This window comes from Eurosta solidaginis, chromosome 5, assembly GCF_040869045.1.
Source record: "Eurosta solidaginis isolate ZX-2024a chromosome 5, ASM4086904v1, whole genome shotgun sequence".
Lineage (NCBI taxonomy): Eukaryota > Metazoa > Arthropoda > Insecta > Diptera > Tephritidae > Eurosta > Eurosta solidaginis.
Genome location: NC_090323.1, coordinates 247,756,266 through 247,783,618, shown reverse-complemented (window position 1 = coordinate 247,783,618; position 27,353 = coordinate 247,756,266). Strand labels below are relative to the sequence as shown.

Genomic DNA, 27,353 nt, shown 5'->3' with positions numbered 1-27,353 from the left:
ATTTGATACCCATATCGTACAAACAAATTCTAGAGTCGCTCCTGGTCCACCTTTATGGCGGTGTCTCGAAAAGGCGTCCACCTATAGAACTAAGCCCACCCCTTTTAAAATACTCATTAACACCTTTCATTTGATACCCATATCGTACAAACAAATTCTAGAGTCAGGCCTGGTCCACCTTTATGGCGATATCCCTAAATGGTGTACACCTATAGAACTATGGCCCACTCCCTCTTAAAATACTATTTAATACCTTCCATTTGATACGCATGTCATACAAACACATTCCAGGGTTACCCTAGGTTCATTTTCCTGCATGGTGATTTTCCCTTATTTTGTCTCCATAGCTCTCAGCTGAGTACGTTATGTTCGGCTACACCCGAACTTAGTCTTCCTTACTTGTTTATTATCAGATTATTTTTACTTACTTCATTGTTATAAGTCAAATAATTCAGTAGTCAAGCAATAAGTTCTTCATTTTAGTTACTTTTAAGTTATTTTAGTCGAGCAATTAAAAGTAATCAAATAATTAAAGTCAAGAATTGACCTTTTTCAAATTATTTTTAATTGATTTTTTTAGCAACATGTTAAAACAATCTAATTGGGCGGACAATCAAAAAATTAACTATGGTCAAAGAACGTAGGGAAGGTTCAGATTTTTATTTATTTGGTTATTTTGAGTTAACTGACTAAATAAACCGTAATAAAAACAATCGAATAATTTTTTATCATCAGATTACTTTTACTCATTTTATTGTTTTAAGTCAATTGACTACTTATCAGGCGATTAAGAATATTTAAATCGATAAATATGATTAGGGATTATTTTTATTATCAATTTATTTTTAGTTATTTGGTTGTTTTAGCCAAGTAATTTAGTAGTCCAAGTATTAGGAATAATCAAATAGTTAAATATAAAAATTGATTTTTAACGAATTGGTCATAACAATCAACCTTAGTTTTATCAGTAGATCAGTTTTAATGTATGCTAATTTAATACGAATAGATTTTTTATGTGTTGGAATAATTATTCAATTAAAAAAATTAAAGATTATTTAACGAAATTTATTTACAGTAAGTTTATTATTAAATGTAAAAGGCTTATCAAAAAATAGGTGTTTGTATTACCTTCTTTTTTTATTGGTTTTAGTTATTTGGTTAAATAATTAGTCAATTAAAAATACTCGAACAGTTTAATAAAATCAAAGTTTTTTGGTCAGATTATTAGCGAATATTTGCATTTAATTCTGTGAATATTATATATGGTAAGGTTGTTTCATATGATAATATTTACTTAAGTGCCTAGAGTATTGGACAATTAATCATTTAATTAAAAATCTACACCTCAATTTTTTTATTTTTTATTTTTTTGTTTTGTTTTCAATTAAATAATTTTTAATCAAAATAATATTAATCACCGTAATATCATTCATATCAATTCTTTTGGCGTACTGATTTCTATGCATTAAATCGAGACTAAAAAACAGCAACATAATTTGTAAACATCATAAATGTTACTCATTATTTAACTAGTCCTTAACAAAAAGATTGACATTTTACTGGGAGGGTAACGAAACTTAGTTAATTATTTAATTTTACAGAAGATAATTTTCAAATTGTTCTTTCAGTTGGAGATATATGTAACTTTTAGACCACATGGCTGATAATCCACGGTATATAGGATGCGACGCGTGTATAAACTCCAGGAAATCCAGCTCGTGCACATTCGTAACCATATGAGACAACGCCCAATATATAATATTTGTAGACTCCATTTTGAAGCTGAAATTAAAAAAAATATATATAAGAAAATTATAAAAAAGGACGATTTATTGGTGTGCGTGGTAGCGCTCAGTAAACCAACTCTATGAAAGAGCAATTTTCAATAATTTTCTGAGATAAATTTCCATATTGTACAAAAGTTTACCTACCATCGGCATCATAAGTGGTCCGCCCGAATCTCCTTGACAAGCATCTACGTGTGAGTTTCCAGCGCAAATAAACTTCATTGAGAAAAATCAGGTAAAACTTTATTGCATTATTTTATTAGGACTTATAATATTATTATTAGAGCTAACAATTTCACACTACAGAAATCGTGAGCTTAAACTCTCACGATATTATCGAAATACTCGTAAAGTAGAGCTTACTATTTTTTCTCGAAACTCTCAGAAGTTTTCGAAAAGAATTGTAAGCTCCATATAATACCGCTAGTGCAGCGATTAAATTTATTGTATAGAAACTTGCGTGCCTTATGAGCATTTCGATATTTAAGAGTCTCGCGAAAAAAAAATTCTTCTCGAACAAACTTACCTTATCCTTAAATGTCATATATTGAAATATTGATCTGTAAGATTGTTCACAAGTTTGCTGATTTACAATTGGCACCTGTACATCACGCAAAACATTTGAACTAGGACCTTGGAACTGCACAGCACCCCAACCAGCGACGAACGGATGCATGCCCACGAAATCTTGATTGAACACTTCACCTTCGGGTAAGCAAATTGGTCCGATTTTCGCTGTAGATAATTTGAAAATTTTCATATTTGAATACATACATATATACCACCAATAAATACACTTGCGAGTACTAAAATACCAGCAAAAGTTACCAAACTTTAAAACATTATGAATTGTATAAAGCAAACTTTGTAAAAAAAAATATTTCAAAAACGTTTTCGAAATAATTCGAAAAGTTTTCAAAACTTCATGAAAATTTACAGTTTTATAGCTCTAGTTTTAGAACCAAATGTGCAAGCATCTCCGCACCACGTAGAACCACAAGTGGTTGTTGGAATGATCTCATTCAAAAGTTCAGGGATAACGAAAAGACTATTTGAAGAATTACTGAGGGGCTTTACAGACTTACAGCCGGGTAAAGTTAGCTCTTCATGTAGCGAACAGGCTCGGTTTGAACAGCGTCAACACATTGGCACGACCAACGTAAACCCTTACTTTCAGAAAGCTTGCAAAGCAAACGCTGACGGACCCTAGAATACCTTACTAAAACCGATCACAATTGCATTGCTTTTCATCCCAGCAAGCTAAGTCAAATCATGCGTGTTTTAGGTGTGAGGCTCTGGAACAATCGCGAGCATACAACAGAGCGAAGAAATCTTTCATCGATGTCATAAAGTAAATCAAACTTGCGTTTGGGAGAGAGTTTTGCGACAACGAAGACCCCTGGTAACAAAGACATAAGAGAGTTCCGCAGGAATTTCTTCCACAGAGCCATTTGATGACCGAAGACAATATGGGAAAAATTGAAAATGATTTGTCTCCCACCTTACCACACATTTTTGATGAGAAAATAACTCAATTAAATCGCCATTGCAGAATAAATAACAATAGTTAAGAAAGCCTGAACAGCACCACTCACCAAAGCGGATAATATTGCTAGTCATGGCGACCGTCAAATTTATTTTAACTCAGCTGGAGGGATGACGTTCTTGGGGCACTATAACGCTTATCTCAGATACTGCAGAATCAGCTGAGAGACCAATAACTAACGCAATAAACAACTCACGGTCTTAGAACTTTTTAGTTGATTAACCTATTTGAGTGTGCCTATCCCAAGAGCTCACATCGCTCGCTTTAGTGGTCCAAGTAGTGCTAAATGTTGTCGTTGGCACGGAAAGTTGCATATGACGTCGGTGGCTAAGTTTCTTCTTATTTTGTTATGAGCTTCACTCGTCGGCCAGGCTCCAGGCTCCACAGTCAGGCTCGTAAATTTAACTAGTTAATAAATACCTCAATATACTTTTCTGAGGAGTGTGCTTGTTTAAGAAAACAACTACAACTATCACTGCGTAGCTGAATTTTTTGTCCTCTTGAGATACCGAATACGTCTAAATACCAAAGCCAAGAGATTTTCAATTTCATAGACTTTCATATTTTGAGTTTATTGAGAGAAACAAAGCAAACCCTTTTTGAGACCTGAAGTCCTTCTTACCTGTTTTTGGTGCTTCTGACCCCAGTTGAATCAATCCAATATCATTTGTGACAGTTTGCGAAATATATTGTTCATGTACTACCTTACGTTCAATTGGTATATTTATAGCGCCAACCTCATTCGGATTACTAATATCATGCGCACCCAGACGTGCCGTAGTCAACAAGGCATTTATACAATGTCCAGATGTTAAAATATAACGACTCGATATTAAACTGCCACCACAAAGAAATTTTACAGCATTCGGTTTATTTTCTTCGCGATAACCCAAAGCGGCAATCCATGGATAAGCGCCTAGAGATTGCAACATCACTGAATCAAGAATCTTCTGCTTCAAGGTCATCGCGACCCATGGTTCGATTACTTACCACGTTTAGACTCCGCACCACCAACAACTTTATTTGTATAAGCTCCACTTATGCCACACATGCCACTCCCTCTCTGAACTGTGTTTGCTGTGTTTTGAAGAAAGAAATTTTGATTTGAGGGATTAGGCTTTGAAGTGTTGGGGTTTTCTGCAGCAACTTTTGAACTTCCTTGTACATTGATAGGCAATTGTATGGCTGCGTTTGAATTTAGTGAAGAAAACTGTAAGCCATTGGCATTTTGTGCGTTTTGTTGTACAATCGCAGGATTTGAAAACCAAGCTTGTCTCAAAGGTATTCCCAATTGCGGCGAAGTGTAAGTTGTGGCACAGCAGACCTGGCAATAATATGGCAAAACTATAGGTCAAAATGCTCATCGGAAAAGCTTATTCTCTGCCTTGAAGGGGAGAGGTAGTTTGAGAGTAAGAGGAAGAGGGAAAGCCAGAGCGAGGCGGGGTTGAGAGTATTTGGAAGATGAAGAGGGAGCGGAAGGTACCCTCCCCATGTTAAAACAACTTATTTCTTATCATGAGATGACACAGGCTTAAGTTCTGGTACTGTCAGAATAAAACATACAGCAGCGAACAAAATAATAGCGGTGGACCCATTTTTCAAATTTTGTCAATCAAATTCTTCCTTTTTTTATTTTTGATATGTTAAGGGCAAACCATCTATAAATTTTGCAAAACAGAAAGTATGCAAACCAATCGCAAAAACGTTTTTGGAAAGAAAATCGAGAATTCGAGAAATTTTCACGAGTCCTTCGAATCTTTTTGTTTGAAACTCTCTGAATTTTTTATACTCAGTTGATCGGAGCTCACAGAGTATATTAAGTTTGATTGGATAACGGTTGGTTGTACAGGTATAAAGGAATCGAGATAGACATAGACTTCCATATATCAAAATCATCAGGATCGAAAAAAAAATTTGATTGAGTCATGTCCGTCCGTCCGTCCGTTAACACGATAACTTGAGTAAATTTTGAGGTATATTGATGAAATATGGTATGTAGGCTCCTGAGCACTCATCTCAGATCGCTATTTAAAATGAACGATATCGTACTATAACCACGCCCACTTTTCGATATCGAAAATTTCGAAAAACCGAAAAAGTGCAATAATTCATTACCAAAGACAGATAAAGCGATGAAACTTGGTAGGTGAGTTGAACTTATGACGCAGAATAGAAAATTAGTAAAATTTTGGACAATGGGCTTGGCACCGCCCACTTTTAAAAGAAGGTAATTTAAAATTTTGCAAGCTGTAATTTGGCAGTCGTTGGAGATATCATGATGAAATTTGGCAGGAACGTTACTCCTATTACTATATGTACGTTTAATAAAAATTAGCAAAATCGGAGGACCAAGTAAATTATGTCAACATTCAACTCCAGTAATGGTATGGTGCAACGAAATACAAAAATAAAAGAAAATTTCAAAATGGGCGTGGCTTCGCCCTTTTTCATTTAATTTGTCTAGGTTACTTTTAATGCCATAAGTCGAACAAAAATTTACCAATCCTTTTGAAATTTGGTAGGGGCATAGATTTTATTACGCTAACTGTTTTCTGTGAAAATGGGCGAAATCGGTTGAAGCCACGCCCAGTTTTTATACACAGTCGTCCGTCTGTCCTTCCTCATGGCCGTTAACGCTATAACTTGAGCAAAAATCGACATATCTTTACTGAACTTAGTTCACGTACTTATCTGAACTCACTTTATCTTGGTATATATGAACGAAATCCGACTATGACCACGCCCACTTTTTCGATATCGAAAATTACGAAAAATGAAAAAAATGCCATAATTCTATACCAAATACGAAAAAAGGGATGAAACGTGGTAATTGGATTGGTTTATTGACGCGAAATATAACTTTAGAAAAAACTCTGTAAAATGGTTGTGACACCTACCATATTAAGTAGAAGAAAATGAAAAAGTTCTGCAGGGCGAAATAAAAAACCTTTGAAATCTTGGAGGGAATACTGTTCGTGGTATTACATATATAAATAAATTAGCGGTACCCGACAGATGATGTTCTGGATCACCCTGGTCCACATTTGGTCGATATCTCCCTTCACATATACAACTAAGGGCCACTCCCTTATAAAACCCTTATTAATACCTTTAATGTGATACCCATAACATACAAACACATTATAGAGTCACCCCTGGTCCACCTTTATGGCGATATCTCGAAAAGACATCCACCTATAGAACTAAGCCCCACGCCCTTTTAAAATACTCATTAACACCTTTAATTTGATACCCATATCGTACAAACATATTCTAGAGTCACCCCTGGTCCACCTTTATGGCGATATCTCGAAAAGGCGACCACCTATAGAACGAAGGTCCACTCCCTTTTAAAAATACTCATTAACACCTTTCATTTGATACCCATATCGTACAAACAAAGTATAGAGCCACCCCTGGTCCACCTTTATTGCGATACCTCGAAAAGGCGTCCACCTATAGAACTAAGGCCCACTCCATTTTAAAATACTCATTAATACCTTTAATTTGATACCCATATCGTACAAACAAAGTCTAGAGTCACCCCTGGTCCACCTTTATTGCGATACCCCGAAAAGGCGTCCACCTATAGAACTAAGGCCCACACCCTTTTAAAATACTCATTAACACCTTTCATTTGATACCCATATCGTACAAACAAATTCTAGCGTCAACCCTGATCCACCTTTATGGCGAAAAAAATTGTCAAAAATCAATGCAAATTTTGACAGACCTAAAGCTTGTACTTTTTTAGACTAAAATTGATTGGGCTACATAACTGCATTCTCCAAAAAATTCAATAACTCCAAAAAGAAAGTTCGAAAAACTTTCACAAAAATTCAGACAAAAGTTCGAAATTTTCGTAAAACTTTCCCGATTTTTCGAATTTTTTCGAAGAGGGTTAGAGTTTTGTTTCCGTTACAAAATTCATAGCAGTGTTTTCAAAAAATATGAAAAATAAAAAAAGAATAATTTAATTGACGTTTGCTAAAAGTTGCCAATGCTAGTTTTCTGTTCACTGCTGTACATACAAACTGTAAAAAAAATCTTACTCAAAGTGCAGTCACAGCACAAAACAATTGCTTCGCAAAAAGTATTATTTATTAAGGCGGGTCAAATTGTATCGGGAAAAAAAACTTCAGGTGCACATCCAGTTTCTGAATCTATGGGTCATACTGAGTAATATTGCCCATGGGACATAGGTCGGAAATGAATTTAGGGCCTCCCTAATTTTGTTAGAAAATTTTACTTGATTAGGGAGGCTCGAAATTCATTCCAGACCTATGGTCCCATGGGCAATATTACGCAAGATGATCCATATATTCAGAAACCGGATGTGCATAAATAAATGAGCAACCTCTAGAAAAACTAACAGAAACCTAAATACCAAGTATTCTTAGACACATACCTATACATTAGGGCGGGTCAAATTGTATGGGGAAAAAAACTGCAGGTGCACGTCCAGTTTCTGAATCTATGGGTCATACTGAGTAATATTTTCCATGGGACCATAAGTCTGAAATGAATTTCGAGCCTCCCTAATCAAGTGAGAAAATTTTGATATAAAATTTTCTAACAAAATTAGGAATTGGTGTTTATATCAAAATTTTCTCACTTGATTAGGGAGGCTCGAAATTCATTAGAGACCTATGGTCCCATGGGCAATATTACTCAGCATAACTCATAGATTCAGAAACTGGATGTGCCTTTTCAACAATAAATTTGACCTACCCTATTATTTATATAATTTATGTACATCATTAAAAAATTATTCAATAAACATAAATACCTACCATAAAATTATTTCCGTCAAATCCACACATAGAATTGCTCACAAACATTTGAAAATCATTCACTTGCGACGATGTTCTCGAAGCTTCATAATAATCCTGCATAAATTGTGGGCACGAATTGATTGAAACACATAAGCCAGAGCGCATACTTGAATCCAGACAAGTTTGTGCTTATTTAAAATAATGGTGAAAGAGATTTTAAATAGAAAGAGATAGAGAGATAAAGATGTGGAGTGAGAAAAATAGGTATAAATAAATAGATGTATATTAGCATAGGATAGAGAAAAAGAAAGAATAGAGAGAAAAATTATATAAATGAAATATAAAAAAGATAGAAAGAGATATACAGAGAGAAATAAAAAATTAAGTCAGTTAAATATTGATGAAATCAAATCCCGTTTTTTTCAGTGCTAGTGTAAATTCCAGTTAAAATTGACGGGGGTTCAACTTTGCGGCTTAGGTCGATAATAGGAAAATTGCCAGGGTTAAGCTTAAGTCAAGTTTAACTGGAGTTCACACTTGCACTAAAGAAAATCTGACCTAAGACATATATAATTATATTTAAAACATATCGAGGGTAATCACAAGGTGTCAAAAACTAGAAATTGTTATAATTCCGGTTTTTCAATGCGAGTTTAAACACAAGTAAAAGTTGACTAGACTTTACTTTGTTTGAGAATATAACGTTTGGTTGCTTATCTCAGCTTAAGCAGCCGAAGCGGCATGGTTAAACACTTGGCAACTTTGACTGGATTTTAAACTTGCAGTGAAAAACCGGACCATAACGTTATAAAATTATGGCCACCGTAAAATATATAATATTAAGGCCCGGTTTTTCAATACAAGTTCAACTCAGTTTGTCAGTTAAACTACGCTTAAACTTATTCTGCAGTTTTGCAGTCTACTTTAACTGGAGTTTAAGCTGAGCTTAAGCAGCCGATCTGGCATGGTTAAAATCTAGTTAACATATCGGTGATTTGCGTTCGTTCGAAAGGGCATCGAATATACCCAATGGGCTTGAGTACCATTAGAGCTCATGTTGATAACTAGAAACAGTGGCTCAACTTGAGAATCATAGTGTACTCAGCAAAAGAGGGAATTTTTTATAAAGCGAAAAATGCTATTACTTAAGTTGAAAAATGATAGTTCCCAACTTGTGGTTCTTTTACTAGACTCAAGTGTAAGATTCCAATACTACAGTATTTTCACGAAAATAAAATATATATGATTTATTTTTAATAAATTACTTTTCATTACTGCTATCAATCAGGTGTTTATTTCTCATAATAAATATCTCTTAGCTTTGATCGTACCACCTTGGAGATTTTTTTCAACTTCAACTCGACATGCAATGTAGGATAGCACCTGGCGAAACGTGTTGAATATTCATTTGAGAACTTTACATTTCTCAAAATCACCCAAAGGTTGATAATAAATTGAAAATGCTAATGATGTTGCAGATCAACTCGAGAACTGTAACATTTACAAAATTTCTCAAAGGTTGGATAGTGATTTGAGAATGAAGTTGGATATCATCTTGAGAGCTATCTGGTTTTAGAATAACTAGATAATGAATTGGATATCACCTCCAAAACTAGATATATATTTCGCTGGATAAATATCTTTCAAATGTTTGTTGGGTAGGCAAAATCCAGCTGTTATCGTATCTACAAATTATCTATAGATAAAAAAAACCTATGTTGCCGTACAAAAAAAGGCTACTCCAAAAGCGGCCTTAAACTGTGACAGAAAAACTGCTCAGCAGTTAAACTGGAGTTTTAGTTTGACTAGAGTTTAAGCAAACTTAGTTTAAGCTTAGCTTAACCAACTACTGATAAACAGGGCCTAAAACAAATTACCAGCTTTTGTGACTCTACTAAACAGGTGGATTCTTATAGTTTCAAAATTTCATTACATCTCCAATTCTATAATTATTTATGACATTATGACAGAATAAGATGTTATCTCACTGGGTTGCAACGTAATTTAACAAAACTCAAAATTACGATTTCCTCAATTATAGATCCAATTACCTAATTTGAAAATAGATTCCATCCAACAGAAGTAATTTAAAAATGTTTAATAAAACTAAGCTTAGCAACAATCAAATGCACCTATAATCCGTATCGGTGAGCTTTGTATGACTGTATAACTCTGCGCGGGTTGTTGTGTTGGCACTGAAGTTGTCGCTACTGGCGCTGTACACTATTTTGTAATACCGTGGTCTAAAGGGCCTCGCCAGTTATACTATACTAGTGCAAACTTGTCTTCGGCAAAACATTAATTGTCTACATTTTAAGTCAATGGCATCAGTAGCGCCAAAAAGACAAACTAACTAAAGTCATGCCTGATACATACATTTTCTCGTATAACGGACCTAATGAGCTGCGTCAAAAATTTTGTTTTAAGTTTGGAATATTTTCCTACTTATATATGTAAATATTTTCGAAAATTTATTTTCTCGGGAAGTGTACCAAAAACCGCGCCTTAAATTATTTCATCTCATAAATAACCAGCAGTAAAAGAAGCTAACTACGAGCTAGTTATAAATTGGTTTAAATTAAACCAACGTGCACCATTATATATTTGTTTTCTTTGAAAAAAAAAATTTAGTTACTTTTGTTTGGCAATGGCCCCAAAATAATCAGAGATGGTTATTTCTAAAATTCTTGTCAATTAACGACTAATCAAGTAGCTTTTGTCGAAATATAAGTAAAGGGTCAATTAAACTTCCCTAACCCTAACGCCATAGTCGTAACCATACCCATATCCATAACCATAATCAATCTCCAATGTGATCGATAATGGTGCCTTGGCCTAAAATCGTGAAAATTTCATAAAAATGAAGAAAACGCATAAAATTACAAACATATTCCACAAAAAATTAGTATCTTGGTCATAACGTATCTAAAACAATGCATAAAATCTACAAAAAGTTATTAAATTCACCAACTTAAATATTTTTAGGTTATGGATATGGCGATAAACCAAAAACCAATTGATTGGCAATGATATGGTTATGGCTTTAGCGTTATGGTATGGCACCATTAATCGATTACATTGATTTCCATAAGGTTGGTTCGATTAGCTGTTTTATCTGGTTATGGATAAGTCACCATTAATTGGCCCTTAAAGCTATTTCCAACTGTTATATGTAACTATTATACTGAAAAACATGTACGATCTGCGATGCATAACTCTAACTAAAAGCTAACAACGAATACTTTAATTCGAGGAAAGATTTATTTTCATATTTTTCCGAATATTTAAAGAAAAACTTTTAATTAATTAGATTTGTTGTGCTGAGAGGCCGTGGTATTGAATAAAACTTCCTTTTAGTTTGTTTTATCGAGTTAATCATACATGTCCATTAACCTGGGTCGATTTGTATGGACGAAAGTTAACCGGAATCGCGCCATCGATTTTTCGATAGGATTTGGGCACAGAAAAAAAGTTCCACTACGCAGACCCAAAGAAATAATTTTCGAGCCTTCGAAAAAAATTGCCAAAAGGTCAATTTATCGACCAAAACACTCCCCAAAACCCAAAAAATATTTTTTTTAAACTGTTGTAAAAACGTTGGCGATAACAGTTTAAAAAAAATATTTTTTGGGTTTTGGGGTGTTTTTTTTTTTGGTCAAAAATTTATCCTTTCGCCATTTTTTTCGCAGGCTCGAAAATTGTTTTTTTTTTCTGAACCCAAATCCTATCGAAAAATCGATGGCGCGATATCGGTTAATAAATCGACCCGGTCTAATGTTCATATGTCCCTGATGGTGACTTCAGATTGAAGTCGAAATATCGACCAAAATTTAAATTTATGAATATAAAACAAACCAAAAGGAAGTTTTATTCAATACCGCGGCCTCTCAGCTCAACAAATCTAAATATTTGCAACATTTAAGGTTATTAAATTTTATAAAAATGAAAAATTTTTAATTCAAAATATAAAATGCAGAACAATTGCTTTTTACATATGATTTCCTGATCTAAGCGCGTTATCTACGTCATAAGAAAACGCTTAACAAAAATTTCGTAAACGATTTCTTTGTGAAAAATTGTAGCAGGCAAGTAAGTTTGACATTTCCTTTATTTATCCCTCTGTTCTTCATGAAGTTTCGTCACTTCCCTGCTAGACGCGAAAGTCAGATTTAGCAATGCATTAGAAGAAAATTTGTTAAAACTAATATTCGAATAAAAAATGCACTTAAATTCAAGAAAATACACAAAACAAAGGAACACTTGTGCTTAAATAAAACTGCGAATTTCATTCACAAAACTCATATACGCAGTCATTGTTATCCTTGCTGTTTAACCGAATGTGTTCCTACCAGTGAGCTGCAATTATTCATCTTTTAAGGTTATTAGTGGACTAACAACTTCCTACAGTGTCGCAGCTCAAGAAATATTGAGAGGCACACATTTTTCTTGGCGAAACCAGCAATAGTGCAATTCACTAACTTTTGAAGTTTCCGGAATAGAGATTTTTACCTTAGTTGATAAAAAAAGCCGTCACATGTATTTGCATGGAGAGTGATAAACAGCGCATCACCAGCGCCATCTGACATGAAAAAGTAGACAAAGTTGGAACCTTTGTTTTAAGCAAAGCGTAAAAAGAAGAATTTGACATGTATTTTGGCTATGAGGTCTTTCAGACTTTCGTACTTCTCCAACATTTTCCACAATTAATAACTGCATTTTAACAAATTAATAGGATAAAAAATATGTTTGCACACATTTTTTAGTGAAGTGGGAATGTTTATAACAGTGCTTCGAGAAATTTTTTATGTGAATAGGCAAGCCGAAATAAGTTTAAACTGCTTAATTCTATTGGCGATTAAGTGATTCACTAACTTGGTTATAACAACACTTGTTCGGTAATGAAATGTCAAAATTTACGAAAAGGTCAAAGAACCGAGAAAAAGAACTAATTATTTGTTCACGCCACGAATTTTGTGCAGAATTCAGCAAAGTTATTTTTTTTTATATTATTTGAACATTGCTGCCCGTTTTTACACATTGTTCAGATTAGCGTCCATCAGCAAGGTCCATTGCACTTCTATTATTTGCAATTGCATTAGGCGACAAACTATACGGCACAAACTTAAATGACATTTTCTTTAGAAAAAATCAAGAATTGAATTCAAAATGATAATAATTTGGGTTTATAACATAAGTCAGTCAAAAAATGTTTACAACATTGTCGACAGCTTAACCACATCAACAAATACCACGATAAATTTCCCATTGTCAAAATCGACAACGATAAAAACTTGGTTTATTTTGTCGAGTTTTGGTGCTGAAAAGGGTTAGAGAACAGCAGAGTTGCAGAAAATTATTATTAAGCTAGGATTCCACTGTCAAATGTTTTTAAAAAGTTAGTGAATAACTACAGGACTGTCACTCATAAACAACCCCCAATCTACACTGAAATTAAAAAACCTAAGTGGGGTTGGGTTGCCAAAATGGCCTTCCAATGGAACCCACAAGGAAGCCGGCGCAGGGGACGTCTTCGACAAACTTGGATGCGTACGATTTTCAATGAGAGCTCTTCCACCGCCACCTGGAATGAAATAAGACGTTTAGCGACTGATAGAAGTCGCTGGAGAGCGTTCGTCTCCGCCCTATGCTCCGACTAGGAGCGATAAGTTGTGCTTCTGGATGGCTATGGTATTAGTTTTAACTTTTGTGATTGTCAACTTGATGTTCAATTCTATCTAGGAATATAACTAACCTACAGGACTCCTATGGCGGAGAGCGTATGAGTTTTCTTAAGAGGTGGTTACGACTTGACAAACACAATTTTTCTTGAGCGTTTTTTTGTGTGGAATTTTTCATTTCCTGCGATGTGGATACGGCGCTTTAGAACTATTTCAGCTAGAGTTTTTCAGCTCCTCTATTACAATAGTTGACATGGGAACATTGCATTACGTTCCATCACCAATTAATACGTAACTTTTTGTAGTTAACTGTATATGAGTTAAGGGCCAATTAATGGTGACTTATCCATAACCAGATAAAACAGCTGATCGAACCAACCTAATGGGAATCAGTGTAATCGATTAATGGTGCCATACAATAACGCTAAAGCCATATCCATACCATAGCCAACCAATTGGTTTTTGGTTTTTCGCCATATCCATAACCTAAAAATATTTGAGTTGGAGAATTTATTAACTTTTTGTAGATTTTATTTATTGTTTTGGATACGTTTTGACTAGAGACTTATTTTTTGTGGTATATATTTCTAATTTTTTGCGTTTTCTTCATTTTTATGAAATTTTCAAGATTTTTAGGTTAAGGCACAAATAACTAATGCCAATTTGATATGGATAAGTAGAAATATGGTTATGACTATAGCGTTAGGGTTAAGGAAGTTTAATTGGCCCTTTATTTCTTGGAATTCAGTAAATTAGTCCACTATTAGTTCCACTTGCAGAATGGCAAATTAGTTTTTTAACACAGAGTTAATCTGACATGATAACACCTCATAAACTTTGGACATATTTTTGAAATTAACTCTGAACCAAAAAACGTACTTTCCGTTCTGCAAGTGGGCCTTAGCCTTTTTAGCAATTGAGCAAATTTTTTTCTGCAGGGTATCAAGTTCCTTTTTGTTCTATTTAATGCTTAATTACACTTATAAACAAATATTTGTTCCAATGAAAATTGTGTCATTACATTTTAGGTACAATAAATCTTATATTAGCTACATTTAAATTAAGATTGCGTCATAGCTCATATCACGAAAGAACAAATTAATTTAGTCACGCATTTACTTTAGACCTAATACACTTTCGTTTTCAATTTGATACCATCAACAACACTTCCCCTCTCCCAACTTTGTGATCATGCGCCGCTTCCTACGACGACGTCGACGACCATTAAGCGAACTAAACACCATAATATCCGAACCGATAGAACCCGGTGGCAAACCATTGGGTGGCACATACGTCGCTGCTCCATTCGCGCCTGCTGCACCAGCAGTATAACTATAAGGATTTGAAGAAGTATAAACTTGTTGTTGTTGAAAATTTGGTGCACCATTGTTTGCTGTATTTATTGATGAGAAAACCATTTGATCTGAAGATGGCACTACCGCATTGGCTTGCCTTGTCAAACCACTTTTTCTTGGATCAATGCATGGACAGTTTGGTATTGGAGGTATACCAAAATTTAAACACACCAAAGGTTGTGCGGGACATGGTAGTAGCGTTGTTGGTTGTGTTGTTATTGTTGTTGGTTGTGTAGAGGCAAGTGTTGTTGTTGTTGATGAACCTGGAAATGCAGTAACTTGTGTAGTAGTTGTGGTAGGCATTGCTGTTGTTGTTGTTGCTAATGTTGTGGTTGTTGTAATGGCTGTTGTTGTTGTTGTTACTGTAATGGTTGCAGTGGTAGTGGTTGTTGTTTGAGCTGTGGTAGTAGAGGTAGTTGTGGTTGTTGGCAATGTCAACATGGCAACCGGTGTTAATGTAAAAATTGGCAAAAAACCTGGAAATAGCGGACAAATCCCTTTCAGTGCAGCCAAATAATTTAAAAATGGCCAAAAATATAATTTATAACACAAAATTGGCCACAGCATTTTGACTGCTGGAACTGCTGCATACAGCGTGCGGTGTGTTGTGAGTTTCGGTTGGCTTTTTTTTTTTTTTTTGTTTTTTTTTGTAATGCACCAGTTCGTCTTAACACCGTGACAAGTTGCATTCAACTGTCAACGCCACATTTCCGAATTCATCAACCATCCATGCGAATGGCGATTCTGTAGGTTCAGTTCGATCTGCATTTGTTTTCTTTTTGTGGTACGGTCAGCCGGGTGTGCCATAATTTCCTGCTTCGTGTATTCCGAAAACTACTCTCGTTTATAACTTTGACGTTAAATGCTCATTTTTTTCTATTATTGGTAAACGCATCGACACCTATTAAGTTCAATTATGCATGACATACATGTATTCATAGTCCAATGTATAAATATATATTTGTGAAAGAAGCCCGAGCTCGTTATTCACGGTACTTATCCCGACATGGCTGGAACGATCGGTATCGGGATGCTCATTACCAATTCACTGATGACACTGGGTACATTTCCGATACTCATAAAGAGTCTGGAGAGTTCATTTCAAATTTCAATTTCAGCCAAAACTGAACTGGTTCTGTTCACCAGGAAATATAAAATACCTGCGTTGCAGCTGCCGGTACTAGCGGGTATGATCCTGACGCTGAGGGACTCTGCCAAATACCTAGGATAATTTTGGATAGGAATATATCCTGAAGGGAAAACACTCAGGGGCGTGTGAAAAAAGCAACGGTGGCACTGTACAGCTGTTGCGCGAAGATGGGGATTATCACCGGATATTACCCTGTGGCTCTACACCGCTGTGACCAGACCGTGGAAGTAGTCAGGTGGACGAGCTTAGATACTAAATTAAACCTTTAGTCTACCGGATTTAGTCTACCGGATCATTTCAGCGTCTTTCAGGCGGAGGTGGCTTCTGTAAATGAAGCCGCTGATCACCTGGGGAAGGGTGCTCACGGCTATAACCAAACTTGTATTTACTCTGACAGACAGGCTGCACTAAAAGCACTTGGATCGGTCACATGTAAGTCCAGGACAGTAGAGAAGTGCCGAAAATCTCTTAAAGAGATCTCTGAGCAAACTTCCCTCAGTGTTGTATGGGTGCCTGGACAGTCGAATATACCGGGCAAAGAGATGGCTGACGAACTTGCAAGAGGGGGCACATCCGTTCCGCTTTCGTCGTCCTGGAAGGGATTGAGCATGCCGCTCGCTACCTGTAAGCTCATTTTGAAAGGGATTTTCCGTAGGGAAGCGGGTGTGAGATGGAGCAATATTGAATTCTGCCACCACTCTAAGCTCATGTGGCCTGAATGGGATGCGAGACGCACAAAAAGTCTCCTTCTTCTTGGTAGGGGGGCATATCTCTTGTGGTTGGACTTATAACCGGCCACATAGCAATCGGGAAGCACGCACAACGGCTGGGTGCTCCCTATAATGATTACTGCAGGAGCTGCAAGGACGAAGATGAGATAGAAGCAGTCAAACATATTCTGTGCGATTATCCCGCGCTTTGGTAGAAGAGGAAGAAATCTCTGGGATCTCCCTTCTTTGACAATCTTTGTGATCTGGCTATTTTGGAACCTAAGAAACTCCTGACGTTTGCTGTATCGACTTGTTGGTTTGAGTAGGGGAGAGATCCACGTGGTATCACAATGGGACCTTTTTGGGCCTAACAGCACTGGTTCTCGCACCGGTGGCCACTCTAACCTAACCCAACCTAATTTCAAAACAGTTAACTTCCAAACCAGAAACCAAGATCCCACACATATGACCCCGTCCCAAGCATTTGAAGAAAGTGTATTCAGCGTTGTTCTCGTCCGCATCGCCGTAAAAGCACTTAGGGTTTTCGACCGTTTTTTATTATATGCAGGTATTTTTGAGGTACCTGTGTCCACAGAGCATATGGGTAACATAGTAATTTACCTCACCAAAACTTCCTGTGATCCATGCTTCAACATCTGTGATTAGTTTCGCTGTACATCTGCCTCGTTGTTCATTTTCACATCGTTCTTGCCACATCCTAAACGCTTCCCCCTGCTCTCTTTGATTACAGCTTTCAGCCGATCTTGATCCGTTAGTTTTTTTGTTTCCTAGCATCCTCTTGCTTCCAGCGCTTGAAAGTTGTTAGAGAATGTTCCGCTCATCAATTCTTCTTCCAAAGTGTGTTTGCCGGCAGGTCGGAGTCATCCGTCATGTCCATTAGCACTTTTTAATGTTTGCCATCAGCTTGCTTAGCAGCGATGCCTGTTTCGATGCCTTTTCAGCCGCCTGTTAAATTTTCGCCCAATATACTAGTCGGGAGTCTAACCTTACTCCTGAATAGTTGATTCCCTTGATGTTATATTTCTGGAGGCTTTTTTGTTAGGACTATAAACTCTGGTTTTTCCGGACTGAAGTCCGCGTTGAGGTTTATCCGGGCCTTTTCTCTGTTTTTCTGTGTTGATTGATGGCCAGCGTAAATATCAGGGGTGATAACAAATTTTATCAGCTACATGCTAAACTGCAGGATGACTGCTTCGCAATGGGGTCTATGTGAGACCTCGAAATCAATAAACAGTGGTAGGCTGCTAGGGAAGGGTGTTGTCGTAAAAGACGGTTTTTTGGAACCCAGTAGCTGTGCCGGGCACTTAGAATCAACAACTGCCTGCAAAATATTCGACACTTAGCAATGAACGGTGCCAGGTTGAAGGCCTACCTACCATAAGCAGAGAGCGGAGACCAGTGGGGTACCCATATTATCTATTGGCACACACCTGCAGTTGGCAAGTACCTACTCGGGCCAAGTGATCAGCGTGACAGTAGCCATGAATATCATTTTGCTCTTACACACTGCCGGGTTTTATCAAAAAGTAGTTCGATGCCACTGCGAGTGAAGTCAACAAGTCTCGACCTCGAGGTAGCATAGTGTAGCGCTTCAAAAGCCGCCTGACTCTCTGAGTAAGTACTTCATTACCTAAAAGCTCGAGAGGCAGATAGCATCCCATCTCCGGCATCCTTAATAGCGGCGACTCACTCCTGAACAACGCTGCAGTGATCGGACAATCCAAATTTCTGGTTGACACGGAGCCGAATACTCTCCCCTCAACTAACTCTCCCGTAAAGCTTGGATCCATCGATGACTAAAGTCACTCAATTCCCGACCCATATAAATTCCCGACAACATCTCTTCCTTTAGGGAATATAAGTGGTGAATCTGGCAACAGGAGTGAAAGCTTACGTATAGTAGTATATCCCGCCAACGATGCAGCGGGTACCAATCACAATGCTTAAATACGCGTGCTACCCAAGCGTATAATGTGCGTCTCGAAGCCTTATTGCTGCGACCATTTTTCCCACAATGTCAGCCGTGTACAAATTCCGCATCACGTTTGCTCCCATCCAACTGACCACCATATCAAACAGGTAGAACACAGCAGTCGGTTCTAGGTAAGCGACTCCATATCGATGATGGGTGGTGTCTTTTCAGGACATTCTCAAGGCATAAAAGAGACCTTGCCGAAAGCAGCAGTGTAACCATCAACAATTCATCGGTCCCAAAATCTGTCTAAGCCTTCCCTGCATAGAAAATGGGAGACAGTCACACAAACCGACACATTCGCACTACAGGTTTAATAACTACCTCCGAACTGGTGACAACCGGATGCAGAGTGGGACAGTTGGTACCATGACTTGTAGATACCAGCGGCTCTTAAGTTTGAGCAAATGTATTTAAGTAAACGAATGGTAGCGACTATCTCAGCACCAGCTACGCCTGAACCAGTTAAGAGCACGTCCAAAAGGTCTGTAGAGTGCCAGTTTCCATTTCTTAGGACATCACAGTGTTAAAAGTGTCAGTTGAAAGTCCTGCGAGGGAACAGAATTAGAGCTAGTACCGTTTCTTGGCGTGATAGATCTGCGTTGCTTTAGAATTAGCGCGATTAGTTACAGTGTTGTGTCAGCATAGAGCAGAACTATATATCAGCCGCGTGCAATTCTTCTTAGCCCTTATGCCTATTTCAGGTATATGCTCACTGACGTAACGTTCACCTGTTGCGGAACATCCTAGAATGCGATTATAAGGAAGTGCAATGTCATAAGAAAATTTCCAGCTTGCAGCCAGTAACGTCATTCATACCCTATCTCATGTTGCACGCGAAACATATCACCGTTACCTTGGTGCGCTTCGCTCCTTTATTATGCCGAACAATAGTAAAAGACAAGGAATAAATAACGACCCCTCTTTCATAATTAAGCAAAACTGGGAGCAGTTCATCCGACATTACCATAATCTGTGCTGATCTGACGGACTTATATAGCCATTGCATGCTCTTTAATAGATGGCTCCTGAGCAGTTTACTTCTGTGGTTAAATTATTCAGCATAAGGGAAGTCACATTTCTCTACGAACAGCATGAAGTTGTCCCTTGCAACAGTAATGGAGTTTACGGTGCTAGGTTAGGTTGGTAGACGTCCCGTGGTTGAGAGATTCCGACACTTCCGCTCGGATACTTTTTTGTCCATTGTTTAATTTGTCTTAAATGCACCACTTGCTTTCACAAAAGAGCTTAGGTTGCAGCGGGAGATCCGTGTTCCCTACCTCTGCCAGACGCTCGAAGAGCCATGCGCCTTAAAATTTGAGCCGTCTTGTCTGCTATTTGAATCGGTATTCCCATGCTCATCTCTAATACATTTTCTAGCTACTAAATACACATATACATACATATCTAAATATGTGTAATTATATGCCGGATAAAAAATTTTGAGGTGATAATTAATCTGTACTCATGGCTTTATCTAAAAAAATATATATTTACGTACTTTTATATATATATAACCCATATGCATACTTATCTGTGGTCTTCATATGAATTGGATTATATGCAAATATCTCACAATGGGTTAAAAGCCATGAAATCGTTCTACAGGCATTGATCCTTCTTTTAATTGGTTCTAACTAAAAAAGGAAACAGTTCATGAACGGTCAAGACATTTGAGCTTCAGTTATCTACTCATATTGTTGTTGTTATTTAGCCCATTTAGAAGTGACTTAACAGTTTTTAAAGTATCACCAATTTTAGAATAGCAGGCGCGAACTTCAGTGGAAAGCAGCGGAGCTTCACAAAATTCTAATAGGTCACTTCCACCACACCACAAACTTTAACACAAGTTTTAACATAATTTAAGCACACAAAGTAAACTGATTGGAGTTTTAGAGAGTGAAAATTAAAATTCTGAACAGATTTTCTGATTAAAAAATGTACAAATAATTGTTTAACTAATTATAAATACAGACAGTGGTAGCTTCTGCTGTAGTGAGTGGTGAATGTGACCTACTAGAGTTTTGTGAAGCTTGCTTCACACTATTTTTCGTTCATGCAACATCTCTATTTGAAAATTGTTTCTGGTGTCACGGTCGCGTTTTTCTAATGTGGCTTCGCACTTACACCTTATCTCTAATATAAATTTTCGAGAAAGTTTTATGATAGCTCTCAATTAATTGAAAATAAGAGAGTTTAGCGGCCGCCGTGGTGTGATGGTAGCGTGCTCCGCCTACCACACCGAAGATAATGGATTCACGCCACGGGAAAAGCAACATAAACAAGTAAAGGGTCTAAGTTCGGGTGTAACCGAACATTATATACTCAGCGTGAGCTTCAATTTTACATTTAATTTCAGATAAATTACTTTTCTACATAACACGTGGCATGTGATATGAAATACCATTGATATAAAACTATTTTTCGCAAAGATTTAGTTTATTTTATTCGTTCACGACCCTTTTAAAAATCTTTTATACAAAAGTGGGCGTGATCCTTAACCGATTTTTTTAATTTTTCTTCAAAGCATTCCTAATAGTAAAGGCAACCTCTTTGCCGAATTTTGTTACGATAGGTTTAATGATTTTTGATTTATGATTAATATATTTGTAAAATTGATTTTATCACAAGTGGGCGGTGCCACGCCCATTTTAAAATTTGTGTTCAAATTTTTATCAAGAGTCTCAATATCAATCCAGATATCAAATTTCAATATTATAGGTGTGTTATTTACTAAATAATCAGGTTTTTTGTGTTTTCCAAAATGTTATATATTGTTACGAATATTAGCAAAACTAAGGGGTGCTGCCATATCTAAGCCGATGCTAAGCAGCGCCTTGCATGCACATCCATAGATCAATCATTATGTATCTACATAAACGAATCAATCATTATGTCTACACATATGTAGGTACACGCAGCTGAGAGCAACGCACAATCACATGCAGATATCTTATCTGAAATGCTCCTAAAGGTATGCAATTGTGATTGTGGAAGTGTCGCTCAAACATACAAGCGCATGGGGTATGAGAGCAGCTATAAAAATTATACATCTGTAGTTGTAGCTGAGAAATTTATAACTAACTAAGTAAATTCTGGAAGTGCCTAGAAGATGCCACGAGGAAATCAAAGAGTATAAAAGCATCAGCGGTAGAGGCACTATAATCAGTTTCAGTTAAGCACGATATCTGTCGGGAAATAGATCAGTTTTATTTGAGCTATCAATCAGTTTGGTTACTAGCAAGCTATTCGTTGCAAAGTATAAGTGTTATTGTGAAGTACTTTAATAAAGGCCATTTTTCCATTATTCAATATTGGAGTTATATATTCAACAGTTTAGCGATACGAACGTTGGCAGAAGATTGCAAATAAGGGGAATTGTAGCAAATTCGTTAGAATATATATAAAGTGGGAGTGGTTATCATCCGATTTCGCACATTTTGAATACCAATCTATTCTGAGTCCAGGTAAGCTCGTATACCAAATTTGGTGAAGATATCTCAATATTTACTCAAGTTATCGTGTTAAGGGGCGGAAGGACGGACGGGCGGACATAGCTCAATCAAATTTTTTTCGACACTGATGATTTTGATATATTGAAGTCTATATCTATCTCGATTCCTTTATACCTGTACAACCAACCGTTATCCAATCAAAGTTAATATACTCTGTGTGCAAAGCACGCTGAGTATAAAATTTTTAGAAACAAGTTTTTTTCAATTAGAAGAACATTTTTCTAAACGGAGTCGCGCCTTGGCAGTGTTTGGCAAGCACTCCGAGTGTATTTATGCCATGAAAACGCACAGTGAAAACTCATCTGCCTTGTAGATGCCGTTCGGAGCCGGCATAAAACAAGTAGGTCCCGTCCAATTTGTAGGAAAAATTAAAAAGGAGCACGACGCAAATTTGAAGAGAAGCTCGGCCTAAATATCTTTTCGGCGGTTATCGCGGCTTATATTTATTTTTTTAAGAGAGTTTAGATTAGAGATACATTTTGGCTATGAAATAACTTTTTGAAAATGTTTTTCGGTGTATCCTCTAAAAAACCATTATAAAACCGTTGACTCCCCTAAATAAAAGATATGTAGGTGTTTAAATAAACTATGTAAATTTGTTCTAAAGAAACAGGATTCGTCAAGGGTACTCGTAGGTGAGGTTGACATTTGGGTTGGAAAAGCTATAAATTGCGGTGGCAACTTCTTAAAAGGATTGCGCTACACAACTCCTTGAATCATTTGAGTATTTTGTCGACTCTTACGACAGGCATATCTGCCGCGTGTATATTCCAATCCCCCTAACCCGCTGGAGGATCTAGTCACCTTCAATGCGTCTACTCAAAATTACCGGTGGATAGGTGAAAATTTGCATTGCCTCGTTTCGAAGTTGACTTCTGGCTGCTTTATGGTGAATGGTTGGCCGATGAAAGGTAAAATGGATTGGTTGTCGCCTTTTGGTGTTGAATGGCGGAAAAAGTGATGGATGGATCCCCGGATTGTGGGTTATGATGATTTATGGGTGGCAACATCGCTATTGAATGTAGATCGGTGACTTTTGGATATGTGAACGGTGAGCCATGGTTATAATAATCGTGGGATCGACGATCCAACGACCAAAGAAACCGATGAATCGGAAAACGGTGACCTAGCACTGTAGAAACGGTGGCGGTGGACGCACCAGTATCCTGGAGATGAGGAACGGACGAACTATGGGTTGCATTCATTCCCAGTCACCTAAGTCACCTAATACACCCAAGATAGACGATAACCGAACTGCTAGGAAGTTACCAGAAGTGAAATTTTAGCAGGAAAATGGAAGTAATCTGACAAATTTTCCTCACCAAAAATTGGGCTTTCGATCCCCTTTCTTAAGTGAAACTGAAATGATAGACTATTTAGGTATTTGTGAAGTACAATAGACTGGCTCGCGAACGAAACGTCGGCAAGTACTCACTTGTATGAAATCTGTGTCTTCCATTATGTTACTGATCTCTTTTACAGTTACGACGTGTCTACAGGTAGCTAAAGATGTGTCAGTTTGTGCCGCTGTCGGTTAGGAGTGCGAATATGTGCGATGTTACTGAAAGCACCCTAAGAATTTCCCTCTTTTCCTGCCATTTGGAAAAAAGATAAGCTATATTGGTGACACCACCAAAAGGTTCGATGGTGTCAAAAAATCATTCTCGCGAGAGTCGGGCAAAGACATACATCACGACTACCTATAGTCATAGATGTTTCCACATCACGATTGAGTGAAATATTGACGCAGTGGTGTGGTGGTAACGTAGTACACCGAAAGTCCTGGATTTAGGGCCGGGAAAAGCAACATCATAATCTATAGAAACAAAATAAATGGAAAAAAAAAAAAACAAAATATCTGAGCGGAGTCGCCTCTCGGTAGTGGCTTGGCAAACACTGCGAGTGTACTTCGGCCATAAAAAGCTTCTCAGGAAAATTTAAAAGAAGCACGACTCCCCAGAGTTATATCGCGCCTTATATTTTTATTTTTAAATAACCACATCTTCAACGGCCGAAGAAAGATGTGATAGACCTGCTTGCGGGTATACTCGACGTTCATAACAGAGTATTGTGTATGTATGTACATATATTGTGTATTTGGAAACATAATTAAGCAAGACTGAACCAAACAAGATCATTATCAGTCCAACAATTCATCCACCGATGAGCCAATCGTGATGCCCTAAACGGTCGCTATCCCTTGCTGTGCATGATGACTAGGATAACTTCAGATTTGTTAACGTCGGAGGCCATCTACTCTATCATATATCAGCGTAAAGTTGAGGCAAACCCTGTAGCACTGAACTAATTGGCTCATGTGCCTTAAACCTTGGGCTCATATGTCGACGACACAAAGTGGGTAACTGAATGTGACAGACCCCTAAATGGGATATTCCAGCATTTTCGTACTAGACTTATATGGGTACGTGGACACAGGTTCATTGAAGAAACTGGTGAGCAGACCAGCAGTAGTAGGAATGCCCAAAATGGTTGGGTAGGTGTACCTCTTTTAAGTTGCGTGTTGGGCTCAAGTTTAGAGCAACACATTGAGTTTCACCCGTACCCCAAGTATAATTTTACGGCACAGTTCTTTCAGCCTTGCCTAACCTACCCTATCCACTCTCTCGTGTATTTATGTATAATAAAACATCATAAACGCTGAATCATTATTCGTTTCGTGAATTCATGCAATCACTCTGCGGCCAGTGTGAAAACAAATAAGTTAGAACCTCAATTATATGTATACACAATGTTGTACAACAAACACAGTTCAAATAACTATCCAATGTACACATAAAAAAGTGACTTATTACAAATTATGATGAGCCACTGACCAACTTAATTAACACGTAATTTGAACAATAAACACATTTTTTTGTTGTTTTTTGGTGTCTAATAAACTTTCATGCGTGATAAAATGATTTGTATCGGGAAATACCCGAACAAAAGCGGCCGCAGTTCGTTTTTCAAACATGACTGAATTTAGTTGATGAGAAAGGAATTCATGACACCGTTTCACTGATGGTAGATGGAGATTAATACATTTAACTAAACCGGGCCGAAATAGATGAGGCACAAAGCATCAACCAAAAAAACTAGTTTTTTAGCCTGTAGAAAATCTCAGGGAGTAGCAGAAGAACTGAGGGTAGCCAAGAGCTGGTATGATATCATTGGGTAGGTAAGTGACTAACAGTGCTAGTCTGGTGACGGAGCGCGTACTAGTAGCTACGGGGAGGTGGGACTGTTATTAATAACGGAGATTTCAGCTGTGGTTGCTCTTCCTATACATGCTTCTTCGGCATCGGGGGGTGGTTATCTATGAAAAGAATTGGGATGACGCAGGTTAGTGCAGGCTTACTTACAGCACACCACAGCTTTCATATCTGAATTAGTGGTGTCAGAATGGAGGACGATGTTGTGCCACGTGCAAGGATAACCCCGCTTACCGCCGAAACCAGATCTGAGGGGTAAGGGCTGTGTTATATCACATATCCCTTAACCATACAACAAGATAGATAGCCTAAAAGTGGTCATTCGTCATCCTCGCGAAACTAAGGTAGTCTGAAGTGCTTTGCCGGAGCCAGAGTAGAGCAGAACGGGCCCCTTTCACTTAGCTAGGCCAGGCGTCGAGAAAGCCTAAAATGAAAGGGCTGAAAAAACATACATCGGCTAATAATTAAACGTAAAAAGTTGTCAGCAGTTCCGGGGTTAAAGGTTATGAGGCGATAAAATGCTGACCAATGAACATAATACTGAACATGTTTATAAATAAAACTTCATGAGCCTGAATGTTGGTACTCGTTTTCGTAAGGTTACGTGTTTTCCTGTGTGGTTTTGATATAAGATTATCAAGAAGGGTATAAAGGGTAGTTAAAGTGTACAAACAGGAGGAATATGACACCAACCATATTTTCAGTTGTAATGTGGAATCTACTCCTGTAACACCAATTTCCTTACGATTCGTCCATGTTGAAACTCTTAGTTTCCTTGGACTTCTGTTAGAGGACTTTGATGACAATTTAGGAGTGATCGTGCCCATTGAATGGGGCAAAGCACTGTTAACACAACAACAACAGGAGAAATCTTGCTCCACAATTGTGGACGGGCCCAAGCCTGTTAATATTCTGGAGGTAAGGAATACCTGCCATAAAAAGCGATTAAAATCCACAGACTCGACGGTGCCAAAAAAGTCGTTCCCCCACCAGTCGGCCTAGATTCTACCTCTTACTTTGAACCGGCGTCCTAATCATCTACCACTCATACCCTCATCATGTCGACTAGTTGCAACTATCCGCCAAGGTGTGCCTTAAACGAAACACACCTTACTGGTCTTCAGCTTTGCTGTTAGAAAACTTCCCTCTTCGCCGAAGGAGAATGATGAGTGAGAAAAGTAGGTTGAAAGAAAACGGTCATTGCTTAATTAAATAGGGTGTTTCATTAAATAGTTGCGAGCCAATGAATGTTGAGGTCATTACTGAATCATATAACAGACGAAATCACTATTTTCATATTTTTATGCGAATAATTAATATTTCAAAGCTCTGTTTTTAATCTTCGACCAGAGAAAGCTTTATTTTAGTTTTCTTTCTACTTACAATCACCGAAGCATACCAAGCCCAATAGCCAAGCTATCAAAAAAATATACCAATTAACAGTAAAACCAAGCACGTTTTGTAGCATTTGGGAAGTCTATTTTTTTAGAATGGTCTTAGTAAAAAAATATCTTAAAATTTTGCAAAATTGCCACTTTCTTGTTGTAAATGTTAAAGCCGGCCGAGTCAAACTGAAATTTCAGTTAGTCAAACATTCGATTGGATCACCGAATTGGCATTTGAACTTCAAAT

At 37.3% G+C, this 27,353-nt stretch overlaps 2 protein-coding genes across 3 annotated transcripts; both read right to left on the bottom strand.

Moving 5' to 3' along the window:
• Nucleotides 1-1,192: 1,192 nt before the first annotated feature.
• Nucleotides 1,193-27,254, bottom strand: LOC137233979 (venom protease). Of its 2 annotated transcripts, none has more exons than XM_067757564.1 (7): nucleotides 27,105-27,254; nucleotides 8,127-8,296; nucleotides 4,324-4,657; nucleotides 3,956-4,249; nucleotides 2,314-2,522; nucleotides 1,932-2,003; nucleotides 1,193-1,782 (listed from the first exon to the last, which is right to left on the bottom strand). In XM_067757564.1, the coding sequence occupies exons 1-7, from the start codon at nucleotides 27,187-27,189 to the stop codon at nucleotides 1,648-1,650; spliced, it is 1,299 nt and encodes a 432-aa protein (XP_067613665.1). In that variant the 5' UTR covers nucleotides 27,190-27,254; the 3' UTR covers nucleotides 1,193-1,647. The 2 variants fall into 2 exon arrangements, with proteins under 2 accessions (XP_067613665.1, XP_067613666.1); XM_067757565.1 differs by lacking the exon at nucleotides 27,105-27,254 and adding an exon at nucleotides 10,160-10,267 and having other exon boundaries at nucleotides 8,127-8,274.
• LOC137233980 (hepatitis A virus cellular receptor 1-like) lies at nucleotides 14,628-15,750 on the bottom strand. The gene has a single exon (XM_067757566.1). The coding sequence runs from the start codon at nucleotides 15,706-15,708 to the stop codon at nucleotides 14,944-14,946; it is 765 nt and encodes a 254-aa protein (XP_067613667.1). The 5' UTR covers nucleotides 15,709-15,750; the 3' UTR covers nucleotides 14,628-14,943.
• Nucleotides 27,255-27,353: the final 99 nt, after the last annotated feature.